A 21,684-nucleotide genomic window follows, 5' to 3' on the forward strand; every position below is an offset into this window, starting at 1 on the left:
ACAAATTTATTTGTTTGATATAAATTGTTACATGTTCTTTTCTATTCAAACTATGTGGTTTAAATATTCGGATTGATTTTTTTAACTGATAGGAGTTGTCTCTTGAAATTTTCTCGCATATTTTCTAATAAACTTGTTATCACTCATCTTACTCACACAAAAATTAGGATCTTTGATTAAGGCCATGAATACCATGAGAGCGGCCATGAAAACTAAAAATACCATGAATAAATTCTGGTCAGTTTTTTTCAATTCATGAAATTAACTAATTTGGCACAAATCTATAATTTCATTACCAAGATCACACACCATATTTGCACCACTTTTTGTACTTGCACTCAGCTTTACTATGATGAAATAGGGTCCGAAATGGCGCTATATGACACTGTCAGTATGAGAGCAGGTAGAAAAAGGATCTAATAGTTAGTTATAAATTTTTTTGTGTGTAAAATCGCGTTTTTTCAGGAAAGACACCTATATAGATAAACTTAAAAGGAAAACAATTATTAAATATTAATCCATAAGTAAAAAAATAATGCAAAACAGCGCGACTCGAACCTGCAACACGTGCATCCTTCATGTTGTTCTCACCACTGTACTGCACTTTCCACCTACACCTCGAAGCGGAATTGAATATACTTATTCTAATAGTTAGTTATAAAGTATGTTTTTATTTCTTTTAAAATTTTGTTTTTTTAGGAAAGATAGCTTTAAAAAGCAAAACCTTATCAAAATATAAAAATCGTTGTAGCCGTTTCCAAGATACACGGAATAAATAAATTTATGTACTGTTACAAGAATTGCTCGTTTAACGTTATAGGATTCCGCAATTTTATCGTATACTAAAATTTCACCTGTCTAACCAAGTGAGTTTTTCAATTATCGTTCTCAAGGAGACAATCAGATACTTCTCGAAGTAATTAACAAAACTATCATCCAAATAATTACAAAGTTACCTCTACTGCTAAGTCATAAACACGTGTCTATCGACACTTCCTTTTATTATCGTAAGACGCATTTATTCCAATTTTTTGGGGAATAAATTGTTGAAGAATGCCTTTTGTTTGTGCATAACAGTAGAAATGACATGCAATAGATAATATATCGATGAAAGATAATGAATTAGATATTTCAAGATAAATCAAAAATTTATAAAAGAAAGGTTTTAGAAGGAACATCCGAGGAATTTTACTTTTAACTGATAGCAATATGTCAGATTCTCCTGTTGCTATTGTTACCGGAGGGGCCCAAGGTATTGGGGCAGCTATTTGCATAGAACTGTTGAAGAAAGGTTATCGAGTATGTATATGTTTTATTTCCGCTATTATTTTTAATGGAATTTCAGAAACTTATCAGACATTATATTTTGCATTTAGGCTTTTCTTATTTTCTAAATATTATACTAAGTAATTAAATAGGTTTTCAACAGCAATTTATAGTTTACCTATATTAACATAAATATAATTTTTATCATAAACACGTTACTATTAATGTCAAAAAAAGGTTGTTTTATTTAATGAATGTCATTTTTTAAATTTTTTTTTATCAGAAATAAAGACATTTACTATGCGAATCTCCTGAAAGAAATCCCCGTAATAAATACTTTTATTAAAAATGAATGATACATTTTAAAACGGCATTTTGTGAATATTCTTAATATTCAGTGTTCAGTTTTTACTTAGAACAAATTATATTTATTTAAATTTTTTATTTATTAAAACTAAATTTTAATTTGACTCGATTATGCATATGATATTTGAATAATTTGGGTTGAGACGACTCAATGAAATATGATTTCAGCAGTTTCTTAAATATTAGTGAGCAAACTTTTACAACGTCACTTTGTCTAGAATGTTTGAATTAACTTTAATTAAATACCGAAAGAACATTTTTCTTCGCACTTTTTAATTCTATCTATTTGGTGCTCTTTTTAATAAGTATCAGGTCATGGTCTTGTAGACGGCACATTTAAAACTGCTGTTTTATCGTTTGTTTCCCACGCCGTGAACGAAAGGATAAAAATCCTTAACACCTATTCATCTTTCTCATCCTAAGTCGATACTTGTCAAAGAAATCCCTATGAAAATATCACGATAAATCCACTAAAAGGAAAAATTCGGTCTCTTTCGCTCTTGTCTTATAGTGTTTTGCACCTTTGTTTCTTTGTACAAATTATTCCTCCCGTGGTAACACACACACACACACACACACACACACACACACACGAAAATCGAATAGAAGATTAGACAGAGTATAAATACACAACAACTTCCTCAAGGTCACGCACATGTGTGCACCACATATTCTCACATAATGTGTTTATAACTGTCAATTAAAATCCTCTTTGTTGTGATTGGCACTTACAAATACGTATGCACGGATTTATGCATTGCTCATATATATATATATATTGCTCATATCATATTTATATATATATACCGAAAAGAAAAATGTGCCTCAATTAAAGAAAAGGGAGTTAGCAGTGAAATACATTCATATATTTATTGCAAAATCAGATTCATTCTCCAATAATTTATATAGATATATCATATTTTATTTCGTATGCAGATTTTACCCTTAATTGTAAGCGATGAATAAGAATTCAATCACTATTTAACAGAAATTTAATTTCATTCCTTTGTTTCTAAGTTATAAATTTGATTCTATAAATATGTTGTACATAATATTATTAAACCAGAGACCTATTTTCATATGATTAAAGCAATAGTATTTATTTAGCAATTTATCTATTTTTAAACAAGCTAATAAATTTAATAAGCTACTAAGGGAATGGATACATTTAGAAAAGAATGATGCATTGCTCCATTAATTTATTTGTTTACATTAATTATGATACTTTATATTTAGTTACTTGCAAGAAAGTAATGATACTAATACTTAATCCAACAGATCTGAATGTGAAATAATGATAGCTGTTTAATAGAAAAGAACCACATTCCCCCAAATATTCTTAAGTAATAAGATGCATTTAAATTTTTATTTTCGGCAAGTTTTCAACGATATATGAATTGATTTTCAGATATGTATAGCTGATATTCAAAAATCAAAAGCAGAAGATTTTGCAAGAGAGCAGCAAAAAATTTATGGCGAAGGAAATGTAATAGTAATACAATGTGATGTAACAAAAGAATCTGACTACGCAAGTAAGTTAGCCTATTTTTAAATATTAAATATTTAAAAAAAACGATGAGATTTTGTTAAATTTTTGTTTTATTATAAAATTTACAGTGGTATAACAATAAGAGATGGGGGGGGGCGATAGGATGAACTTGGCACAGGTGTAAGAAACAGTAATGATAAAATATGAATTTTTTCTTTTTTTTTACATTTTAAAAAGCCTTATAGGACGAAAGAAGTAAAGAAAAATATTATGAACTTATATTACACTTGTTTTTGAAATTGACATTATACGAAACAAAGTATAATTTGTAATTGAAGGAAAAAATGTAATATAATTATTTTGAAGAAAAGTAGAAATCTGAAATAAGTTTGTTGCTGAAATCATCTATTTAAGACGACGACGATAGTCTTAAATTTTATTTAAGATGATTGTCATTATTACCTTTAAGGGACAACTGACTCATTTGTTGCCGTTTAACAAATAAATTGCTGCTTAACACAATAACATAAAGTCTATGTTATTAGCACATACAAAAAATCAATTTTGTGCTTATATGTTTGAAACATGTTAGCTTTCCTGCACTTTGCATTAATTTTTTCAAATATATTTGGGAATTAACTATTAAAGAATGATTTAAACTGATATACTCCTTCATCCCCAGCTATATTTGAATATGCAAAATATGGTTAATATTTTCCACAATACACACTAAAAGGAAGTTTTTCGGATATGTATGAACTGATATGTATAAATAGAAGTTAACTACATTTTATATTTATCTTAATTCAATTCATGAACTTACTAAAATATAGAAAAAGGCACTTACCATTATAGGAGTCAAATGAATGGGCAGAAAGCAATAAATCTTTCTTTTTGAATACTTTTTAATTCATATTTATTCGCATAAATTTGTAGACAGAGTTCTGAAACAGAACGAAGATTCTATTTGCTTAAAATAATGAAGATTCAATCGAAATCTTAGTAAAATAATTTCCATTCAGATTTATGTTTGTTTTTAACAATATGCAAATAAGTACATCTTTCTAATAGAATGTCTAAAACTCAACTAACTCAAGATATTTCACTATTAAAATGCAAATGTTTTCGAATATACATTCAAATAAATGAATTTTAATTGATGTTGCCAATCACAGAAGGAAAAAAAAAGCAATTTAGAATATTAAAAGTTTATTTCTTGAAGCAGACGATATTCAAACGTAAGATAAAAAATAAATATTAAGATATTAAGAATCGGATTATAAATTAAAGAAATAATGCAAATGAAATAATAAAGCATTAAAAATTAATAATGATGAAAAAAGTTATATTTACGGATGTCAAGAAGAATAAAATTTTGTGTTGACATCTAGAAAAAGAATTCATATATTATTATAGAAAAAAAAATCAAATAAAGTATTTTCTGATACATTATTTAGTTTTATTCGTTGTATATATAATATCTAAAAAAATTTCATCATAAATGTTGTTCTTACTTATACTGAAAAAAAAAAGTTTAAAATTGTTTTCACCCCCTTTCTCAAGCGCGGATAATTCAGATTGTAGTTTTATTTTGACTGAGCAACTTATAATTTAATTAAAGATTACTCATATATTACTCCATTTTTTAAATAAAGTTTTTTTTAAGTCTATCATTTAATTCCTTATGTGCCTTTTACTGCATATATTAGTTATGAACATTTTGAAAAGCATTCTTTAACACAAGTGATTTAAATGAATTAGGTTCGATCTGTTTCGATCAATAAGGATAAAATGGAATGAAATATATAATGTATAAATTTATTCAGCCTTTTTCAGCAATTACTCAAAGATTTCATAAATTATTTAGGATATTTTAGCTCATAGAATTGAAAAAGTGAACAATGTTTTTTAAAAATGTTTTTCAGGGCAAAAGCGACTGCACATAATGACGGGTTTACACTCGGTCAGTTATAAGACGGCAAGTCTTCAGCGCATGCATAGAAAGGGACTGATTTATGTTTGTCACACTTTCATAAGATAGATTCAAGCATTCCATGCCTGGCTATAAGTTGTCGCTTTAGCATCCCTGAATATTTCTTTTTCCCTGCGTAGCGCATTAAAATGATGGATATTTACACAAAAAAGAACATGATAAAATTAAAAAAAGTTAGTTTAATTTAGTTATATTAACGCCTCGTTTTAAAGCAACACTAGGGCTATTTTGGGAAGGAGCTTGTAATTTTTAACCACGGTCAGATGACGAGGACGACACCTGAGTTGACACCTCTCCTCTCCACACCACACCAGCGGGAGGGAGTTTACTCCTGACGGATTTAACGTGCAACAGACCCGCTTACACGACGGTTCTTAGGTGGAATCGGGTCTCGAACGTAAATTTCTATGGCTCACAAGCCGAAACCTTACCACCAGGCCACCGTAACCCTAAAAAAAAGCTCAGCATACCTAAATGTGGAAAATATAGAAAAAAAAAAATGGCAAATAAAATGAAAAAAAAATACAAATTCGCACAACAGGACAAAAACACAACAAGATAATGTCGGAAAATAATCTACGATAAGTGATACATTTTTTTAAGGCAAAATAAATAAATAAATAAATAAATAAAAATAAAACTGCCAAATTCTTCACACGCATGAGCAATAAAAAAAAATACAATACAGCGGTTTGTAGTTGTCCCGTCGGGACAATTGCTTGCCATCGACCTAACAGCATTTTTCAGCCCCCCTAAGCATGCACTGCTTACTTGCCGTCTTATAGCTGGCCGAGTGTATATTCAGCCTAATACTGAATAATGAAAGTATTGCCACAGCTGAATATAAAACATACATGTTTTGCATTCTAAATACTGTTTTCTATGAATATTTCGATACTTTTGACGATAAAAAAAGTTTCTCCAAAGCACAATTTGTACTCTTCATATAAATTTTAAAATTCCTCTTATCTCAAATTTACTATGGAGTATAATTTTAATGTTCATTTGTGCATCTTTTTCACATATATATTAATTTTTTTTAATTCTTAAATTTCTTCTTGGAATTGCATTCAACTTAATTAAATTATTCTCTTTATTTCTTAGATGCACAGTCTTGCAATGTTTACTTATCAATAATAATTATTCTGTTAAAAGAGGAAAGTCATGGACAAAAATGATTCATTCTCAAATGATTTTAAAATTAAACATACAATTACAAACATTTTAATTATTACCTATTCATAAGAATAAGTTTAATGTCCCAGAAGATCTACTGTAATATATTTTATTTCTAATATTTCCTCCCCCCCACAAAAATGATGTTGTCTATTTCTATCTACATCATTAATTAAATCACTGTTATGACTAAAAAAAAATGTGAAGAATATAGTAGCGTTTAAAGAGAACTTACTAACTAGTTTCAGTGCAAAGAAATCATTTACTGCTCACAGATTTTATATTGCAAAGGTGTACAATTTGTTCTTTTCAGCCAATGGATATGGATCAAGATAATTAAAACTGTAGATTATGATAGCAGATAGATTTAATTGAACAAAATTGAATTTTTTAGGAAGGTAACAGTATTTTCTAACGACGGGCACTCATTCAAAAACCTTTCCTGTTATTTGTAAAAAATATTGAAAATGTAACTCTGCAATACTGTTTGGCCCCAACAAACAATATCATTTATTTATTGTCGCGCTTTAACTATTTTCCTTACTTACGATGAAATAAGGATTTCCTATTTTCCTTGTTGTCAACGTTTCAGTTCCCGATTCAGCTGATGTGCTTATTAAAAAAATGTATTTGGAATTCTGTTATTGTTTCTGTTAATAACTAGTTAACTTTCCTTACTTCAGATTTTTTACAATACTTTGTTTGAAAATAAACTGTTCTTCAATTAAAATATTACTTATATCCAATTAAAATATCTTTGTGTTAGCCAAAGACTTACTTATGTTCACATATAATCATTATGTGCGAAGGAATAGCAAAAAAATGAGATAGCTTTATATAAGTAACGTATACAATTAATCTTATGATATTCTTTTGAGATATAACATTGAATTTTTTTTGTATCAGATGTTTTCGAAGGGACGCTGAAACATTTTAAGAGAGTTGACGTTCTCGTGAACAATGCAGGAGTCTTGATGGAACCAGATCCTCGCACATGCGTTGAAGTTAATTTGGTGAGTTTTAAAATAAAAAAAATCAAAAGTTTATAGAATAATGTAGTCTAAAATGTTCATATATTTACGAACTTAATTTCAGTTGGGACCTCTCCTTGGATGTCACGCAGCTCTGAAATACATGGGGAAAAGCAAAGGAGGTAATGGCGGTGCGGTTATCAACACAGCTTCTATTGCAGGTAAAGCAATATTTAACAGCATAAAAAGCTCCGATACAATAAAAAAACAATCAAACTTCTTGCTACCATTTGCTTTTTTGTCAGTCTTAAAGTGAAATAATGTTTTGGAATTCGTTTATTTCATATTTGTAATTGTAATTTTATAGTTTAAAATCATACTGCTTTTTAAGAAATTAAGAGTGAAAAATTGCTTCAATATAAGAACTAATTTAAATGTTTTTGAATTAAATTCTAAAAGCTCTTTTTTTTTCATGAAATGCCTTAGAATAATGCGAACAGTCTTCATTAAGCATAAATCATTCAAGGCAAGTCGGGTTAAAAATAAATTAAAATTCCTTTTAAATATATGTAAAGCAAATAACCGAGCGTTGAAGCATGTCTATAAGAACATTTATTTTCTTTTTATATTCAGATCATTATCGCAAGATTTAAATTATCTTTCCTATATATCATGATTTTAAAAACAGATGGAATCATGGAATACTCTCACTGGAAAATATTGACAAAAAAGGTGAGTATGAAATAACGATTGAAGCTATCGCGGCTCTGTAATTTGGTCGCGAAAACATTATATCACTAATAGGATTCGTTGTGAAATTTGACTGACAGAATAGTGAACTATTCATATTGGTCCCTATAGCAGCAGATGCTTGTTAATGTTTGATTTTTTTTTCTGGAAACATCATCACAAAACATGTTTAGGAACTTGTCACCCACATCTGCTTAGATATCCTTGTTACCAAAGAGTCTACCAGAATCTTCCTGTTTTCACTTGCCCATGATACTGAGCAAATGATAGGTCTCGTGAACACAGCTTGGAACACTTCCTGGGATGTTTGTTCATTTCATGAATATTTTTAACAAACTTTATTTTATTTATTTAGATAATGTCGTTGTATATCTTAAATTTTTTATAAATTTACATTCGACGATTATGTTTCGAATCTCATTTGATCCAGATTTATTTTTCTGCATAATTTATTTATTTTTGGAATTTCCAATTAATTCACTAATTTTTCAAAACTCCTTGTATCTCATACTCATTTATATTTTTATCTGCTCACAGAAACCGAGAAACTCTTTTAAAGCACTTTCTTTCTTTATTTTTTTGAAAGCCCTATATTATTTAGAATATCCGAATACTACATAAATAAATAACTTTACAAGTAATATAAATAGTTTCATTTATTTCAGTAGTTTTTCACTATTTAAAATTTAACATTGATGCACACTGCTCAACAGGGCTTACTAACATTAAGTTTCCAATAATTTTTATGTCGAGTTATTACTTTCTCGTATATGTGGTATAAAGAAAGTATCATAATCGTCAAAAAATTCGAACTTGAGATTTCGACGAATCTCCACGTTTTCGACATCCCAGAATTCGAAAAACACATTTTTGGGAAATGTCCACCTTTTTATCTATGACAAAGATACCTCAAACCAGCTTTGAGCTGGACGGTTGAAATTTGGCTTGCGACCTTTTCCTCAAATTTGCAAATTTTTGTTAAATTTTGAACAAATTCCGTTAAGAGAAAGTTCGTCTGTCCGGCTGTTCAAATATTTAGCACGATAACTACTAAACGAAGAGAACTATATAGATTAGATTCAGTATACAGATTTAACATCTATAATGAAGACATCTATCAAACTTCGAGCGAAATCCAACAATGAGTTGATTGTCTGTCGGTCTGTACTTTCAGAAACATGTAGACGCGACAATTCAAAAACGCAATGACTTAATCAAATTTGGTATGGGATTTTGCGACTACATTTGCAGTCTTGTGACTAATCTTTGTTTGAATCGGTTGAGAAAACATATCTAAAACATGAATTCGATTTTCGGTTACTATTAACAACATACCAGGGATAAATCGCCACAAACCTTGTCAAGGATGATACGATAAATTCAGTAAATATGCTAAATTCAAGCCAAATTTATTATTTCGTAGTTATTGTAGGCCAATGTCATAAAAGGTGTTTTTCGGATATCAGATTTATTAGAAAGTATGCGAAACAGTATTTGAGAGACTACTCCCGCCATTTTCATATGGTTTCTGAGTGTTTTTAGTGATATTAATTTGATTTCTTTTAAAGAAATGAGCATTTGCATTCCTCCCCTCCCTACCCTTTATGTAGAAGAACTGCTGTAAATTTATGCCTATCTTTATTATATTATTTTTTTACCGCAGAGAATATATTAAAAAAAGCATTTCTTTATATTTTATAGGAGTTGTACCTATTCCTATAATACCAGCGTACGCAGCCACTAAGCATGGTGTAGTGGGTTTGACTCGCAGTTTTGGAGTAAGTAGAGGGATATCAAGAAATAAGTTACCCATTTCAGAGGGCTCTAAAATGCGTTCTATTGATCCAAATAAGAAAAAAAAATGACCTACAGATTATTGAGATGATGCGCTTTACATTTATTAAATAAAAATTAGTACAAAAACGTACCGTTAGGTGGCGTTGTAATATATATAAAACCATTTCATTTGGTTTATAATTGTTAAATGAAGTAAAATTAAAATTGCTCAATATGTCCTTTTTTCATTTTCAACAATATCTCTAATCGGAGAACCATATTTTGTATAAATGCACGGAGTGAGTCTGCCGGAATATTAAAAATATGGCGCCGGATGTTGTCCTTCAGATCTGGTAGAGATAATGGCCTGTGACGGTAGATATTGTCCTTCAAATAACCCCACAACCAAAAGACTCAAGGGGTGATGTGTGGCGAGCGAGAAGGGAAAGAACGGCTGATAAATCATGCTTCTGTGAAATGCTGTATTAACAATCTCTTTACACGACGATCAATATGAGGTAGTGCACCATCCTGCATGGAAACGATGTCTGGAAGGCATCTACGCTGTAGAAGAGTAGAGATTACAAAATCCCTCAGCATACCATGGTACAGTTGTCCTGTGACGGAAGAGATTTGGATTCCATTTGAAGTTATCTCTCAAAGAAATGAGTTGCAATGATAAAGATAGCTGTAAAACCACACCATACTGTCACTTTTTCAGGATGCAAGTGTTGCTCCTGAATGACGTGAGGGTTTTCCTCTGCCGAAATTTGCCAGTTGTGGCTGTTAACTTGCCCACTGAGGCAAAAGTGGGCCTCATCACTCCACAGAATGTGTTTCCATGGTCAAATTGTGTCAACCACCATTCGAGCAAGGAACTGAAATGCAAAAATTTTACGGATCCCTAAGTCCCCGTCCTGCAACAGGTGCACAGACTTGATTTTGTATGGTTAAAAATGCAGAATCTGCCATACGGTTTTTCGTACAGTTGAATACGGTAAACCCATAACTGAAAACTGCACGAATGGGTCAATCGAAGCAGTGGGAAATACTGCAGTTTACAAAAGAGACTATCTTTTCGCTGAACTCTCCGAACTTTTGATGGGTAAAAAAGCAAATCATAAGTTTAGGCTAAATGATAATGAAAGGGTAAAGGCCTTTGCCCTTCTCAGTGATCTACGTAATCTTCTAAGAGAAAAGGAGGAAAAAGATGAAGAAGAATCCATAACAAAAGAAAAAGCGAAACCTGCAAAAACATACGCTGAAGCCACGGCCACCAAACAAGCCCACACAGTACTGCTACTCCCCAAAGAGAACAGCAAAGAAAATGTTAAAAAGCTGGTTGGAGAAAACATACAACCAACGAAAGAAAAAATGGCCATCAATGCAGTTAGGCCTCTTAGGAACAAGGGGATCGCAGTCGATTGCTCGGATGAAAAAGGAGCGCAAAAATTAATCCAGATGATTCAAGGAAACCAGAGGCTAGCTGAAACAATCGAATGCAAAAAACTATCGACCAGGCACCCTAGATGCATCATATATGATATCCCAAATTGGATCGCAGATGTAGAGGTGTTGGAAGTACTGGAACTTGCCATCGAAACTCCCAAAGATTCTCTGAAGCCGAGCTTTAGAATCAAGGGAAGAGGGGACTGCAGTCACCTGGTAATCTCAGGAAGGCCGGAATATATCAAAAGTTTACTTAACCAGAAGAAGGTTCTCATAAATTGGAAAACGAATTCTATTAAAGAACACTTCAGCGTTCGGAGGTGCTTCAAGTGCCAACTCTATGGACACACCCAGACAAAATGTTTGTCATCGAAGCATTACTGCGCTCATTGAGGCCATGAGCACCAAACTAAGTACTGCAGAAACAACTTGGAATCATGCATTAACTGCCATGAAGAAAATACGCAGAAAGGTGCACGATTCAACATCGACCATTCGGCCTCACATAATAGATGTCCCACATATTTGAAAGAAATAGCAAGGTACCGAATGACCCTACAGTATGAATAACAACAGCTGCTCCAACTCAAGCTCTACGCCATTTACATCACAACAGTCTTTTCTTCACTCCTTCACCAGTTTCAACTTGCCTTCTAAGTCTTCATCCTACCCTAGTCTAACCATCCTTCAAATCAACTTAGCCAAATCAAAAACAGCTACTTCAATCCTGGCTAAAACGGCCATGTCCCATCTTCCGGATATAATACTAGTTCAAGAACCTTACATAAATGAGGGGAAAATCACAGGAATTCCATCTTCATGGAATCAATGGCTTTCCAACAACCAAAAAGCAGGTTTGATCACCCTTCCTTCCTGCCGAAGCCCAGTTTTTCTTCATTCTACGGATAACTCCACAGCAATTAAAATACAAATGGATAAAGGCCCACTGACAATAATTTCCTCCTATTCTTCGCCACATTCAAACATTTCAGAAACTTTACAAGACCTTGATGTTCTTCTCAAGAGCATCAAAACGGAAATGGCTCTCATCGGGGCAGACCTTAATGCTCACAGTAGAATCCGGGGATACAGAGATGAAAATGCCAGAGGATCTTTAGTGAAAGATCAGATCGCAGCAAATCATTTGTTTCTCCTAAACGACAAAAAATATTTCCCTACTTTTGAAACTAACAATGGAAAAGGTTGGCCAGACCTTTCAATTGTCAAAGAAGCATACCTCGCCTCAATCTGTAATTGGGAAGTCCTCGAAGATTACTCTCTAAGTGATCATAAATACATCAAAATTCATATCTCCTTTCAACGCAAAGGCTCAAGCTACTACCGTTTTAAAACAGCATATGGCGGTCACAGTAAAATGATTCAACAACTCAGCACAAAAATCCCAGAGCTTCTCAACTCAATAGCCTCCTCTCATAATCACGAAGATCTCCCGGCAGCCATATTTAATTTACAACTTGAAATCTTCAAGGCATGCAAAGAAACTTCCAAGGTAAAAAATGTCAAAAATAAACATAGCATCAACTGGTGGACACAGGAACTCGAAATTAAGAAAAAGGAACTCAGGTCAATAAGAAGAAGAGTACAACACTCACAAGGGTCTCTCAAACTATATTTTAAAGTAATAGAATCAAAGAAAAGAAAAGAATTCAAAAAGGCCACCAAAAAAGCAAAACGGTCCTCCTTTCATAATCTCTGCACCGATACAACAAACCCATACGGTATACCATATAAAGCATGCATCAAAAACGCCCAACCACCTTCAGAACTCTTCAAGCTCTTGGGGAACTCCAACGTAGGGGAAGCTAACACATTCGCCCAAGAAATCCTCAAGGCTCTTTACCCTCCAGCCCAAGAAACTTCCCGAAATCCCAAATAGTCCTTTCATTCCGGAACCACCATTTTCAAAAAACGAAATAAAACAAGTCCTTCGTAAAGCCCAGCCTAAAAAAGCACCAGGTTTTGACTCCATAGACAATATAATATTGAAAGAAATTAACAAGAACTTTCCGGATATTCTCCACACCTTCTTCAATAAGTGCCTCCAACTGCAATGCTTCCCTACTCCACTCAAAAAAGGAATGATAATATTGTTTCACAAGAAGGGCAAGAACAAAACAGACATCAGCTCTTATCGCCCCATCTCTCTTCTTCCCACCATTGGCAAAACCCTTGAGAAACTCCTCTTGCAGAGACTTAATCATCACCTCAGGGTAAATGACTCGCTCCATCCAAACCAATTTGGTTTTAGGGACGGAAAATCCACAGACCACGCAATACAGCAATTAACGGAAAAAATTCATAATTTCAAACAGCAAAACGAACACATCCTGGTAATTTCTTTAGACATCCAAAGAGCTTTCGATAATCTGCAATTCTCTTCCATCCGCAATAGCCTCGATAAACTTAAATTCAATTCAAAAACTACAGAAACACTTAAAGATGTCCTTGAAAACAGAGAAGTCCTTCTTCAAACATTTCAAGGCACTTCCGTCTGGTCACAGCAGAAAGGCTACGCGCAATGATCTTGTTCTGGACCAGTTTTTTGGAATCTTGTCGCAAACGAAATTCTTTCTGAAAATGGCCACCTAACATTCACCTCCAGGCATTTGCAGACGACTTTGTTTTTGTTGTAGCCAAATCAACTAGAGCAAAATTGAAATCAGCCGCCCAGGATGCTCTCTCAATCTTCAAATGCTGGACCGACAAGCATCACCTTCAAATCTCCGTAGAAAAATCATGCAATATCTTGATAAGCAAATTAGTCAACGGACCAACAATTAAATGGAATAACGTAACAATAAAAAGGCAATAATCTTTAAAATATTTCGGTGTTACCATTGACAATAAGCTTAACTGGATTCCTCACCTCCTTAACACCAAAACGAAGGCGACTCTCTTATACCAAAATCTCAGCAGAATTGCTGGCTCCACATGGGGTCTGAAAAAAGAATTCAGGCGTCATCTCTACTTCACCGTTGCTGAGAGAATGGTCCTACATGGAGCATCAGCTTGGGCCTATCCTCTCTCATCCCGACAACAAAGAATCCTAATCTCAATATAGAGAAAATTCCTCCTGAGTATTTCCGGAGCATTCCGAACAACATACACGGCAGCACTACAAGTTATCGAAGGAATTCTTCCACTTCACATCAAAGCGCAAGCAGAAGCAACCTATGTAAGAGTAAGTCGTCTTCAATTACCTAGCCATTTTCAGAATATATCATTCCATCCTGAGAACTTCTATATGAAATGCTCTCACACAAAAATCTTCCCCTCAGACTTTCTTCTTGAGGACAGAATTTCCCTCAAACAAGAATTACAACCTACAAACAAGACGGATATTTTTACAGATGGGTCCAAAATCGAGGGAAAAACCGGCTTTGCCTACTACGTATTCCAAAACGAACAAATTACTCATCAGTGGCTCGGCAAACTGAATGAAAAGAACTCTGTCTTTCAGGTAGAGCTGCTGGCCATTAAGGAAGCATGTAAATGGGCTAGCAAATTCGATCATAACGCTAAAATATGGAGTGATAGCGAGTCCAGCTTAAAAGCGATCAGCTCATTTTCCACCTCAAGCCCAATTGTTCAGGAAATTCAAGCCATTCTGCTCCCCCAACCTTCTAGTTAGTTAAAGTTAGGATGGGTTAAAGCACACGTGGGACACAACGGAAACGAGGTTGCAGATTCCCTAGCCAAACAAGCGATCTCTGCATGTACGCCCATTCAATACCCAGCTCCTAAAAGCCATCTGAAAAGTATTCTAAATGAATTGAGCCTACAGCAATGGCAAGAAGAATGGGACAATGGCTCAACTGGCAGAAACATCCATCAAATCATCTCGAAAGTGTCCTTTAACCCATCATCTTGGAATAGGCTTGACATTATCTTTGCAACTGGCCATGGCCTTTTCCCTTCATATTTCAAGAGATTCCATATTAAAGGATCTGATCAATGTGACTGCGGCGAAGTAAGCGATCCCCTTCATTATGCCACTAGCTGCACTCTCACCACATCATTTCATTTCAAAAAACCCACCCACGACCTAGAAAATATCTGGTGGACCAACGTTATGAGAAACAAGATGTCCAAGGTTAAAATTAGAAATCTTGTGCGGTTCCTACAAGAGAACGAGGAATTGATTTCTCCAGACCCAAGCCCAGTATAAATTTTCGCTTCATTTCTCAACCAAGCTCTTCTCCGGAATATATTAACTTCAATAGATTTCATCTATTCATACTCCCCACCGAACACCTCCTTCATCATTATAATATTGTATATAGTTACTTTTTAAGTGTATTGATGATATTTTATGTCTTTTTATGGGTATTGATGATATTTTATGTGTTTTTATGGGTATATTGATATTTTATGTATTTTTTTTATCTTAATAAATACTTCCACGTATATCCTTTGAAACGACAGGGAATCCTAGAGATTCGAAGTTCGGGGATATTCTATGGCGAAAGAAAGAAAGAAAGTTGAATACGGTATATCTAGAACATGGGAAACAACTGGCAAACTGACATTATTATGCGGCCACTGACTGCTGGCTTCAACGAGCGTGGTCGCAGCATTTTCGACTCTGGAAGACGGGATTTTTTTCCATCCTCTAACTGGAAGAATGCCAAGTTGCCCAGTTTTTTTTTCAAATTTCTGCATCATCTTGAGTGGGGTACCTGGAGACATTGGACCTCTTCGCATCTGTTTCATGCGACGAAATTCCTTTAGAGCTGCAACGGAGTTTTGTTGGTTCTGGTAGAACAATTTCACCAGTAGCACTTTTTCTTGTAACGTAGGCATGTCAAACAGAGAAGAAATTATTGTTCGTTCAGAATTAGCCTTCTTTTTATCCAAAGAAAAATGGTAATAGACGTGCGCTGTAACGCAAATTTTGTTTCACATTTTCAATATATGCAAATAAATGCCATTTGTGTTACAGAGCCATCAATTGGTGAATTTTTCTACTAGTTTTTTATAATTAATTAATGTAAAGTGCATCATCTGAATATTCTGTAGTTCAAATTTTACCTTATTTGGAACAATAGAACGCCTTTTAGAGCTCTCTGAAGTGGGTAACTTATTTCTTGCTAACCATGTATTTTCTGAAAACAGACATTTTATTTAAATATGGTAAATCTATGCCTACTTGAAATGAAATTCCAATATCTGAAAGACAATAATAAAGGGGAAATGTATAAAATTGCTATATTTTGTAACCCTTGAACATCGATGAATGTTTGAATGATACAATAATTCATATAATGCAAAGTTTTACATCAAGATCAATGCATAGGCGCTTTTCGCGGTGATAAAGCATATAAAATCATACCTATAATTGCCTATATCATGCCTATATACTTAAAATACTAATACTAATGTATGTCGCACGGAAATCGCTCTTATTACATAGTTTCGAATGGCAGAGGTTAAATGTAAACAAATTATTATTCATACGTTTCAGATTGTTTCATTGAACGTTGACAAAGCTGTACTTTATTCAGCGTTTCGCTGATTAATGCAGCTAAAAAATATTAGTAGTAATATTCTGGATAAGATTCATCAATTACCTGTATTCATTCCGAGGAAAGAAGATGGAAAAGAAATCAAGAAATAGGTATCAAGCAAAGTTTAATCGGGCACGAAAATGGTCTTAACCATTTCCAGATAGGTAATTGCTATGACATAACTATAGAAATCGATGACCACATATTTCAAACTATTACCTAACAACAATAAATTTCACATTATCTAGAAATTCAAAAAATTACTTTTTTAAAGATTTATAGATTTATGCTATGTTTATTTATTAATTGTGCTATCTTTTGTTTATTTTTATTATTTTTTAAATGTAATACACAATTTGAAATAGTTTTTATAGTTTTTGAATTCAAATTCATTTATATAAGCATTCAGTCGTGTGCTTTTGACAATTTTAAAACTAAGACTAAAAAAAAGTGCCTTCTTTGGTTATTGATTCTGAAGTAGAATTTTCACTTCTGCTTTTATTGCGTATTATATATTCTTCTTAATTTGCATGCGTTATAAATTGTTTTGGCTGATTCAGTTCATATTTTCGTGTCTTATAAGATAATAAGGGGAAATTTGAAAAAAAAATATTCACTTTACAGTAATATTTAATAAACCAAAATGTTAATAAGCTGAGCGAATAAGTTAGTCGTCAATGGCGATTAATTGACGACTAACTTATTCGGAGATTGTTGAATTGACAGATGAGGTGAATGCTTGCGAATGATTGATCGTAATGGAGGGTCTAAAAATGGAATATCGTAGAGTGTCCATGCTCCAATGCCATGATGTGGAAAGATAGTTAATGATCAGCTTAAGAATGAACCAGAAGCAATTGCTGAATATTTTCCAGCATACACATAGCAGACTAGCTCCAAAAATTATCATAAATGCTATGAGGGTATGGATATTTCGAACATTATTATTCCAATGATTCTTTATGTAGATACATCAGAATGCTACTACTATTTCAGGTGATACCGGTCACAAATAGTGTATTGGAATATTTACTCACATAAAAATACTATGTGTCCTTAGAGATTTCACTAATCTACCATGATCAGCTTGTCTATCCGTTATTAATCAAGAAGGTTACTTAACAGTAAAACAATGTCATTCTTACCTTCTTTTCGGCGTTGCTGCACTTATTGAAAAAGTGCCTCAACTATAGAAAACCGCCTGTATAATGTCATTAGATAGTTTTTACTATCGAGTTCATGCAAAATTTTTGGCTGTGTTATCAGCTTTATGACTGCACAGATTTATGTATAGTCTTCTATCACATTATGAATTGCTATGGGCGAATTTTTTTCACCTTTATTGTTGAAATTCTTTTATATTTAATTACAATAACTGTATTGCGTTTTTTTTTCATTAACTTGAGGAAAGCCTTTCCTGATGGGATATTTTGAGATCCATTGTACTTCTGGTACAGGAATTTAGTTAAAACACACTGTAAGCGTGGGTAAAAAAAATAAAAAAAAATAAAAAAATAAAAAAGCTGCTTTCTTTTTCATGAAATAATTAAATTTCATAAAGGGAATAAAATTAATAAGAGGAATTAACAGTGTCTGAATATTGGATTCTCTCACTCTCTGTATATATATATATGTTTGTTTCTACAATTAAATGCGTTCCTCAAGAAAAAAAAAACTGGATATGAATTGGACCATTACTTTTGTAATACTTGAATCTAAAATAATAATAATAGTAAGAATAATGATAATAATAACAATTCGCTAGATTAATTATTTTTGGTTTTTTCTTAATTATTCTTGCTCAAAAAATTGATTTCTTTATTTATGACAATTTATGTATCCACTATTATTATATTAGTTAAAACTTCAGAGAATATTAGAATTAATTTTGGCTGTCGAGATAAATGTGAAATGGTCTGCGTCATTTTGAACTTGAAATGCACTGTGCAATTGCATTTTGAATTGTTAAAAAGAGAACAAAAATATCCATGCAAAATATTATGTTCGAATTCGTAAGTCTGATTTCAATGACAGTCAAAAAGTAGTATTTTCAGTTTGAAAGAACGATAGTTTGCGATGAACAAACAACTCGATAGAACTGGAATGCTAGAAATTTCTATATAAGTACAGCAATATGGGATGTTCTTTGCCAGTGTATGGTGATAAACAGTTTTAAATTTTGAGGATAAGAACTGCTGATATAAAACTATGATACAAGTTAAAGAATATCGAACAGAATGAAAGAACAGCAATCCATTATCTCAGCTTTAAAAATTTTGGTTAAGTAATTTCCTGTCTGGTTAAGACAAAATGATGTTTGTGACAAATGAGTAGGAAATAATTTCCTCGTTTATTTATCCTCTGGATGAAGCAGATATCGTCTAATTTTTAATGATAAGGTAGTTATGAATCAAGTGATTAATATTTTGACCTTTATAAAAAGTTCAAAATATTAGCCACTTGATTCATAAGGATTTTTTAATAGCTGTAAAATGAATTTAGTTATCTTTATCGTAAAGCAAAAAATGATTAAAATTAAAAAAATAATTTTATACATAAATTCAAAAATTATTTTGATAAAATCGGTAATAAGCTATACGAACATGACGATGGAAGATTTTTATTATATGTAATATTAATATAAGAAATTATGTAATATTAATTTTATTGATAAATAATAATATTAATATAAGAAAGGTTAATTTATATCAAACTTTCATTATTTTTTGTAAGTAATTTTATAATATTTTATTTGTAAGAAAAGTTAACTTGTTTATTACAAAATGTTTAAGCGCATATAGTAATTTTAAAATGTAACTACATTTGAATTTGTACAATTGAAAGTCTGACTTCATTTAATTATAGAAGCATTTCCCAACTTATGTTCATTTATTATTCTCATTTTAGCTTCCTTACCATTATGATAAGGATGGAATCTTCTTTGCTGCTTTATGCCCTTATTATGTAGACACAGATATGATAAAATCATTAAACAGAACTCTTGAGCCCACACATGACTCAACCAACCGCCCTGATAAAATGAGGTATGCATAATAAACATTTAAATAGAACTGTTAATTTTTCCATAATTTCAATCACCAATTTGTGCCACTATTTTTATTTGTTATATTTTTTCCAGCGTTGAATACACAGCAAAAGGAGTGCTGAAGCTAGTAGAAGACAAAATCAATGGCTCTACGTTACTCGTTGTCCCTGATGGATATCACTATTACGAACTTGACGAAAAACTGAAGACTTTAATCCCAGCAGAAGAAGAAGTTGCTGGAAATATAAAACCTCAATGAAAGAAATGAAAAGGATAAATAAATGCAATTTTTCTTTGAAAATTTAATAAAGAATTAAAACATTTCTCAAATAAATTCTGGAATTTCTTTTTAGTTTACACAAATACGAGACAGATTTTTTTTAAAAATATTGTTCTAATAGTGTTTCTTAATGTTTATTAACCATCCTTTCTTTAGAAATTTTTCACTTTTTCTTCTTATATTTTGGGCCATTTTTAATTACTTTTCATATGAAAAGCTTATTAAGTACCAAAGAAGGAAACTGCTATTTAAAAGGAGAGACATATCAAAAAATCAAGCCAACCTATTTGAATCTACTGAGACATGGTTTGTATATTGCTTAGCAGAGCACATTGGTTTACTTACAGTGCAGCAAATGCGCTTGCGTGCAAAGAACATTTTAAATAAAGCATTTGTATATATGTGTTCGGAATTCGAAGGATTCACTGTTAATTGGGTGGAAAGATGATCAAACCATACTCTTAAAAGAAGCATGCCTGACTTTCCACATGTTCACGCTGCAGTCGAGTTTTTAGAACGGCCTCTGAACGACTTCAAACACTTGAATACATGGGCTTTCTTGGATAAACAAAGTTGAATACATATCAGACCTTTTAAATTATAAGGCTATTGACGGAATGTTGTTATTTTGCAGTGAATACAAAACAACAATGACAACAATCGGGGATTGGCCATATACGCATAATAAATATCATAACCAGGGTACGTAAGCTATAAAACAGTTAGAAGGAACGGTGTAGTGAATGTATATATATATATATATATATATATAAGTAGATAAGTTATTCTTTGATACCCCAGATATGTTACTCTTAGTTAATAATTAAAAATTAATATACATGCATATTTTGAGGGTAAATATTTATATTCCTGAATGTAAGGAATTTCAGTGTCTTTCAAAGAACTAGTTAGTGTTATAATAAAAACTTTCCATATTTTCTTTAAAAAAAATCCAAAACTATATGAATACGTTAAAAACAGATATAATTATCAATTTTCTCTTTTTGGTGACTTCGACATCAAATTTTTCTAAAAATATTTTTCAAAATATTTAGCATGATTTATTTCTTTTTTTTAAATGAAATTATATTTGGTTAATTAAAAATCAAATTTTATTTTTAACATTAAATATATCTAATTCACATTTTCAATTCACCTGTTGATTTTGATTTCATCTGTTGATGTTACAAGAAAAGTTTCAAAGGAAAAATAGAAAGAAACAAGTACAAATCTCATAAATACAAGAAAGAAGATGCTATATAATATTAAGCAATGATCGCAAGGGCAATTCTGGAAACAATCAGATAATAATATGATTATTCATTTATCTTAACAATTGTTGTGCAACATTTTTATTCATTGGATCATTTGTTGTTTTTTTTATAAATAAATTATATCCAATTTCTGTGAAGCAATATGCATCCTGATTGTTTCCAAATGCTTTGGGAGAGCGGGATAAATAGACCCAAAATTGTTTCCTGTAGACCCAAAATTTCGATTTCATTGTTGATAATGAAATTTTCTGCTCCGAAATCTATAAGGGAGAAAATATAAAACTACATATTTATCGTAAAGAAGTATATCTTGTTAACTT

The 21,684-nt window shown here is 32.0% G+C and overlaps 1 protein-coding gene across 1 annotated transcript; it reads left to right on the forward strand.

Moving 5' to 3' along the window:
* The first annotated feature begins 1,058 nt into the window (after positions 1-1,058).
* On the forward strand, positions 1,059-20,089 carry LOC129962560 (15-hydroxyprostaglandin dehydrogenase [NAD(+)]-like). Its single transcript, XM_056076325.1, has 7 exons — positions 1,059-1,299; positions 3,041-3,164; positions 7,197-7,303; positions 7,386-7,482; positions 9,713-9,789; positions 19,672-19,808; positions 19,904-20,089. Exons 1-7 carry the CDS (start codon positions 1,210-1,212, stop codon positions 20,067-20,069), a joined length of 798 nt encoding a protein of 265 aa, XP_055932300.1. The 5' UTR covers positions 1,059-1,209; the 3' UTR covers positions 20,070-20,089.
* Positions 20,090-21,684: the final 1,595 nt, after the last annotated feature.

The sequence above is a fragment of the Argiope bruennichi genome, chromosome 3 (genome assembly GCF_947563725.1).
Source record: "Argiope bruennichi chromosome 3, qqArgBrue1.1, whole genome shotgun sequence".
NCBI classification, from domain to species: domain Eukaryota; kingdom Metazoa; phylum Arthropoda; class Arachnida; order Araneae; family Araneidae; genus Argiope; species Argiope bruennichi.

Excerpts from the sequence above, each read along its gene's own strand:
- LOC129962560 (XM_056076325.1), top strand. The coding sequence starts at position 1,210 with ATGTCAGATTCTCCTGTTGCTATTGTTACCGGAGGGGCCCAAGGTATT. Across the intron at positions 1,300-3,040 it reads TGTTGAAGAAAGGTTATCGA|ATATGTATAGCTGATATTCA; the intron begins GTATGTATATGT and ends ATTGATTTTCAG. Across the intron at positions 19,809-19,903 it reads AACCGCCCTGATAAAATGAG|CGTTGAATACACAGCAAAAG; the intron begins GTATGCATAATA and ends TATTTTTTCCAG.